Raw genomic sequence first — 7,654 nt, forward strand, 5'->3', positions numbered from 1 at the left:
CCCTCTCCCTCTCCCTGTCCTGGCTCTCCCTCTCCCTCTCCCTGTCCTGGCTCTCCCTTTACCTCTCCCTGTCCTGGCTCTCTCTCTCCCTCTCCCTGTCCTGGCTCTCCCTCTCCCTCTCCCTGTCCTGGCTCTCCCTCTCCCTCTCCCTGTCCTGGCTCTCCCTCTCCCTCTCCCTGTCCTGGCTCTCCCTCTCCCTCTCCCTGTCCTGGCTCTCCCCCCAGTCAGAGAAGGAGAGAGTGAAGGAAGTGGGCTGGAAAAGAGGGAGAAGAGAAAAGAGTGATTCAAAATGTGGAGAGTGGAGTTTTACAGACGCAGGTTCGTCTGTACAAGTGACACGAGAACCGCAGAACCAGTAAGCAAGCCCTAACAGCTAAACAACAGCTTAGTATAGAATTGGGGATTTAGAAACTACTGGAATATGCAAATCACGTATATTGTGTTTTATTATCAATATGGCGTCGACGTCACGTGACTGCGATGTATATCAGCGTCTCTTCCGGTGTATTCTCGCGATGTCTCGCGATATCTCGCGTGTTCCGGCCGTGTGTTAACCGTCTGTTTCATGGCTAATTGACCGTACACGAGAAAATCAGCGGGTGGAGAACGCAACTGTAGCAAGCGAGGATCAGACCGGGGTTCCGGCAACGCTACTATGGCAAGCGAGGATTAGACTGGGGATCTGGTTCACCAAGAACCTTAGTGTCTGATGTACCACGGACTAGGATCGTGGAACGACGGGAATCTCAGTGGGGACAACCAATATTGCCAGGAAGGGGCGAAGGGTTCCGGCAACGTTACTGTGGCAAGCGAGGATCAGACTGGTGTGCCTTCAACGTTATTGTGGCAAGCGAGGACGTGTCGCGCTGAAATATGTCGCGTGGCGGCACTGAGTTCGACACCGACTCGTTATCGGATCTCTAGGAATTACATCAATTCTACGACTCGCTTCAAGTGCTCTCCACTAATTCCCGTAAATCAACGTGTAGCACCGTGACGTCATCACTCGATTATCGATGACGTCATCATTAACGCGTGGATGCCTGCACACAGAGCGAATCGATTTTTATAACTTGTTTTCATCTGCTGATTATCCGGGTATTTTTTCGCTGCGGTACACGATTTGTTTATTACATTTATTGATTTGTGAAGAACCTCTAGAGATCGGAGACGAGAAAAAACGTGTTCATGTGGAGAAAAGAGAGATGAGAGAGAGGGAGAGAGGGAGAAGGGGGAGGGGGAGGGGGAGGGGGGGGAGAGAAGAGAGGAGGAAAGGAGAGAGGAGAGAGGAGAGAGAAGTTGGAATAAAACTTATTCAAACAAAAATCAAACTTTGACGACGGAGCGAACGAAACGTCGGTCGTTGATCCGCGGACGGCGCGAGTAATTAATTTTCAAGTTAGTTTTTAAAACTGTTAAAACGTCACTTCAAACCGGCGCGGCAACAGCGACGGCGACGACGGAGCAGACGAGACGAGTAGGAGAGAAAGATTCGTAATCGTCTGCGCCAAGCAGCGACAGACGACACGTCAAACACGGAGAAGGAGGAGATCACTATCAAATAATTAATTGCCAACATTCCCGCTTTGACATGGCAACTGAAATTTGCAGCGAATTTGCAGCTAACTAATGATTTCTTTCTCTCATGTTCGAACTCGACGCAGTCTCTGAAAACACCCCGTCTCGTTTTTTCAACACGCGATGTCGCCACCGGCGCCGCGCGAATCTCCGATAATCATTAACCGATTTCCCTCCTTACTGGTTTTAACACACGGACACCGATCGGTTTCTTATCTCGGTAGAAAATTCGATGGCTGGAAAATTAATCGTCGCAAATTAGATTCAACCCGTTTATCTTATTTTACATAGACCGCGTCTCATTTTCGATTCATCGATCATCTTCGTTTCCCTGTACCCTATAACGAATTTGTTTATCGTAGTTTTCACCAACCATATCGGTTATCTTAGTTTACCTATACCCTCACGAAGATGTTAATCATAGTTTTCCGAAAGCGTCTGTCACTGCGTTTCACTATACGGCGACCTTCGCACGACCTCCCGCCACTAACTGGTTTTATGTAATATGACCCGGAGCGCTCACAGCAGTCCCTGACGCCTCCAGTCACATGTAACACGACTATAATTAAGTAAACGGCGCGGCGGACGTGTGAGATACCTAATAGTGACTTGTAGATAAAATGCCCCGCCGCTCCACGCTATTCTCCTGTATTACATTCGTTATAAGTAACCGGTTACAAATTAACATCACGGTAGAACAGATCTAACTGTAGCGACTCCTAGTGGTTAGAATACACACTAGAGTTCCTATTGAGCTTACAACCCAGTTGTATCGACCCCTAGTGATAAGAAAAGACACTAGAGTTCCAACCTAGCTTTAGCGACTCCTAGCTTTTAGAACAGGCACTTGAGTTCTTATTGAGCTAACAACCTAGCTGTAGTGCCCCCTAGCGACTAGACCAGACACTAGAGTTCCTATTGAACGGAAGCAGTGACCCCTAACGACCGACTAAAACACTATAATTAGTTGATTATTCCGGCCGATGAGATTAGACATGCCAGAGCTCTCATCGATCAGTGACGTCTGATCTTGCTCAGCATCTCAATGAATGTAAACTCCACCCTTGATGGCTTCCGTAATCTCTTCAGTTAATTGAACCCCGAGTCGATGTTACAAGATGTTATCTTTTTAATGACAGGTCATCGCTCGGACGAGCAAACTGAATTACAATATTGACCCAGCACTGACCGGTGTTGATCACTGGTTGTTCATCTTGACCTATGTTTGAATGTATGTATAGAACCGTCTGCAGTTGTTCATCGCGGCTTTCATTGATATTGGGGTTCGAATCCCAGGGCTTACCTTTACTTTCTTTGATATTAAGGTTCGAATCCCATAATTTGCTTATGATTTCTTCGTTTGTTGTCCGATAGTAGTTTTGCAGCTACGTGTTTTTATCACGTGTGAAATAACGAAAACACTGGTTGATTGGCGAACGCAATAAATGATTTACATAACAGATTATCGATGTTTTTAAATCCCCTGATTACTTTTTGTTCTTATATCCAGTAGGTCTCCACCACTAATTGCCGAATTCTTAATTGAAATATCATTATTCTTCATTTTCTAGGACAAACTATTAACAAAACTGGACGACCACGAGGGCGAAGCTCCAGAAACAGTTGAAGATGAGGTAAATATTCAAAAAACACACTTTACGATAGCAACACAACTTCTCGAGAGTTAAATTTGGCACGATGCCAGGATACCACCTTACACGAAATTAGAAGGAATCCATATGTAGAGAATATTTAAGGTGAAACGCTGAATGGGGCCGAGTTACTGGACAGGTCGCGACTAAAACTTGTTGTTTGTTGTTTCTTTGAATTGTGTATAGCCTCCCAGTAAATATGTCTGCCTCCATATATCCCACTATGACGTCATCAAAATATCTTACCATCGAATTACTAAATCAATGGCTCCTCCCTTATCTATGGCTATTCACAGCGGGCTGAGTTTAATGACGTCATAAGGGCGATTGATTTTTGATGGTTGTAGCCATCTTTCAGGTCTATATTCTAGTAGTAGGCCTGTAGAGTGTATTGATGTTGATAGTAAAAATCTTGTATATCTTCAGCGTCAGAATACTGAACAGTGTTTATCACATTTAGGATTAGATTGTCAGAAGGTAGGCGCTTTTTGTGTTAGACCGCTTTTTCATCACCTGCCACTGCCTGCCACCTGCAACCCATCGCTTAAACAACACGGGGCCTAGTTCCGTTACAAACTGCTGGAAAATCTTTTAAGCTCAAGTCAGAAATAAGTATAGAAAAAATGCATGTATTTATGTGTGTTTGGTCTTACATAGAGAACGGGCCCGAGTTTCTTTTTGAAATCCTCCTTCACGAAAAAGAAATCACACAAGACGCGGAAAACACGTGGCTGGTCAGGTGACCACTCGTGATGTGACGTGATCGCGCCACGTGATGTGACGTTTCAACTGATCCCAACCGTCACATTTCACTTCGAAATTTTGAATTGGTTTTTATTGTTAATCTTTCGATGTTGCTGTTTTCATATTTCACGCTTCCTAAAAAAATCTGTCGTTTTTCCTCTCGCAAGTTTATCTTATATCCATTAATGATTGTTCTTCACGCTTTAACAACTTTCAGCACTTTTGAAAGCGTTTGAATAAAGGCTTCTTTATGTAAAAGTAGTAAAACGTAACCGAAATATGGTGACTCGAACACCAACCGTATAAATCAAGTCTCCGAAATAGACCACGTGATCGTTGGTCGTCTGGTCGAGTGGTCAGAACTAATGACCCATCGATAACGGGTTCGTATTGCGGCGAATTCGTTATTTCCTATTTTCAGGAAACTTCCTTCTCAAATCCTAGCTTACTATCTTTAAGCTCTCATAGTTTTAGTATCATAATGTATCAGTAAAAGATACACCGGAGATGCCTCTGTTGTTGCCTCATCGGGTTCGAGTCCCGAGATTATTCTTTTGGCGGAATCTTTTAGACTTTCATCCTAAAACAAATCGATCACGCCATCTGGTGGTTGCATAATAAGATCTTATGTAAACAATTTAATACATAAACATTTTACGAAGTGCGGCGCGTTCGTTTTCACTGAAGATCTCCCTTGTTAGTCGTAAAAACCGAATCGCATTCTTAATTATTTATTGTCAAATAGATTCTATTCCAGTCACGAATGAACTGTACGTCTGAGCACACAGATATCTATCTGTATAATGCGAGATATTGATATAGCGAGGATCATCACTGCGGGCAGATCTTACACGTACTTCATATCATTGACGCAACGCAAACTTATTAAATTATAGCTACACCCTCGGAGAATTTATAGATATACTGAAATAATTCAACCAACAACTACTGTTGACTGGTATGATAGAAATACATCAGGATTCAGTTTCACGAAAAAGTTTCCCTCAAATTTTTGGTGTAATTGCCGTTGGTTACTTGATGTTATTCAATGAGGACAACAATTCAAACTTTAAATTTAAGTAAATATTTTTCCATGAAACTGGAGCTTGGTTTTATAGATCAGTATTAACTTTAACTAGGGAAACATTTATCTACCCAACTCAACTCAATTTAGCCCCCCCACCCCCCTATAAGTCCAGCCCTAGGATCTAGATCTAAGATTTAATGTAAAAATTAGTTGATTTATCAGTGAATCAGAACAGTCTATCTTTCCTTCATGAAATTCGCTCGCAGCGCCATCTCCCGGTGATAATCGGATGGACAAATTGCCAGACTGAGAGATGTAAAGTTGGACCGTCTCCTCATAAATTACTCTGGTCATGAGAGTAAACGTTTGTCTTAACGGCCCTTGATATCATTGGTAATAAAATACCATTTTCATATTCTGTATTTTGTAGTGCGTAATTTGTCTCGGTGCCAAAGCGACGATGCAAACTCAGCCATGCGGACACAGAGTCGTCTGCCGAAAGTGTTTCGTAAAAACCATCCAGGTGGCGGTAACGCAGCGATGTTTACCGCTGCGTTGCGTCATATGTCGAGCGAGAATTTTGAAGCTCAAACAACAATCGTCACGGATCAAATCGTTTATGCCTTCCTTCACACGACACCGCGTGCATCCTAAATGAGACCGGCCGGTGGCGCCATCTTCGTTTTGTAGTTCCCGGAAAACAATGCCAGCAGAATTAACGAGACACGAGATTTTTTAGTAGGTTTAACATCATCGATGACGTCTGTGCTTTTTTTGTGGCGACGCAAAAATTAAAATTGCGGTAGAATTTATTAATAATGACCATAGTATAAACCATACGTATGATACTACGTTTAGAAACCGTCACAAATATCCGTGTGGTACGTAGGCAATATCTGTGCAATATGACGTCACTGCTTTCTGTTTGTAAGGAGCAACTGGTAACAAGTGAGGTGTCTGGTACGTAGGCGTTATCTGCGCAATATGACGTTACTGCTTCGTGCGTAAACAAGCTACTGGGAAAAGTGAGGTGAACAGATCCCGTGTGGTACGTAGGCAAGGTCCGCGCAATATGACGTCACTGTTTCATGTGTAAACGAGCTACTGAGAAAAGTGAGATGAATGCGGATGATGAATTGAATCTAAATTGGAATCGACGGCGTTAGATTAAACAGAAATACCAATAGAACCGATCGTGCCACACTGGGATTCGAACCTGATGGCATCGCGAGCAGCTCCACCAATCGAAACACAATCCCCCGACGACGAAACGCTAGTTGGATGCAACGGACCGTGACGTCAAACGCTGACGAGTTGAAGAATATCCCCGAAGAGAGAAGAGAAGAGAGGAGAGAAGAGAGAAGAGAAGAGAGATATCACGCGAGCTATTCATAATAGTCTCACTGTGAATATGGTTGTGGTGCTGAGGTAGCGGTCTCACTGTATCAGTATTTGGGTGATAGTAGCATGCACCCGGACTAACGGTCTTCTAGGGCGCGATCTTCAGCATGTACCCGGACTAACGGTCCTCCAGGGCGCGACCTTCAGCATGTACCCGGATTAACGGTCCTCCAGGGCGCGACCTTCAGCATGCACCCGGACTAACGGTCCTCCAGGGCGCGACCTTCAGCATGTACCCGGACTAACGGTCCTCCAGGGCGCGACCTTCAGCATGCACCCGGACTAACGGTCCTCCAGGGCGCGACCTTCAGCATGCACCCGGACTAACGGTCCTCCAGGGCGCGACCTTCAGCATGCACCCGGACTAACGGTCCTCCAGGGCGCGATCTTCAGCATGCACCCGGACTAACGGTCCTCTAGGGCGCGATCTTCGGGCAATTCACTATCGGTGCCGAGAAAATAAAACGGAGTTACCCCTAAATATCATCCTTGGTGAACTCCTACCTCGTTCAGTTGCTAGCGGCAATAATTCTACATATTGTGATCTCAAACAACGAACAGAAGTAAAAACTTAAAACATATCAAATCAATACTAATCAACTGATCCAGCTCCGCAGTTGTGAGAACTCAGCGAAATTGTTTCATTTTCACTTGTGTCAATTCTAGACTCAAGCTATGGAACTATGGGCCCAGGTCAACTCTGAACCGTGACGAATGCAATGCATATCCAGTGTAAGTCGGTCATTCTAGTTCATGCACATTTTCACGCGTGAACAGGTGACAGGGGAAGGGGGAGGGGCTGTTTGGAGATGTAGGGGTGTGGTCAAAATGGTGAGCATCTCACGTAAACAGGAAGGTAGGAGAAATAAGGGACCATAATTCGAAGTATATATTTTACATACCAGGACCCAGTTCCACAGTTGTGAGTTAGAGTTAACTCTGAGTTACGATAAGTTCATTTTCAATGTTTTAACCCAGGGTCAAATCTTAACTCAGAACTGTGGAACTGGACCCTGCGCATTATGTAACGTGACCAATGGCTTTAATTGGAATAAACAATAGCGATGAACTTAGTACGATGATAGTGCAAGCTGTTTATAAGCAGATATTGGTATCGATTTTCATGAAACGGTTATTCTTTTATGAGTTACCCGGATGTGACCCGGATATGGCGGGGCAGACGCGATCCTTGAAACCGGTCGTGGACGATTAACAAAGATGATTCATGGCTTATAAAAAACATGGCTGCCTC

The 7,654-nt window shown here is 44.4% G+C and overlaps 1 protein-coding gene across 1 annotated transcript in view; it reads left to right on the forward strand.

Moving 5' to 3' along the window:
- Nucleotides 1-5,659, forward strand: part of LOC141912174 (uncharacterized) — a 37,978-nt gene extending 32,319 nt beyond the window's left edge. Inside the window, exons 2-3 of the mRNA XM_074803387.1 lie at nucleotides 3,150-3,212; nucleotides 5,432-5,659. Of these exons, the coding sequence (XP_074659488.1) occupies nucleotides 3,150-3,212; nucleotides 5,432-5,659 (291 nt within the window). The remainder of the gene's footprint in view (nucleotides 1-3,149; nucleotides 3,213-5,431) is intronic.
- The last annotated feature ends 1,995 nt before the right edge of the window (nucleotides 5,660-7,654 follow it).

This window comes from Tubulanus polymorphus, chromosome 10 (genome assembly GCF_964204645.1).
Source record: "Tubulanus polymorphus chromosome 10, tnTubPoly1.2, whole genome shotgun sequence".
Lineage (NCBI taxonomy): Eukaryota > Metazoa > Nemertea > Palaeonemertea > Tubulaniformes > Tubulanidae > Tubulanus > Tubulanus polymorphus.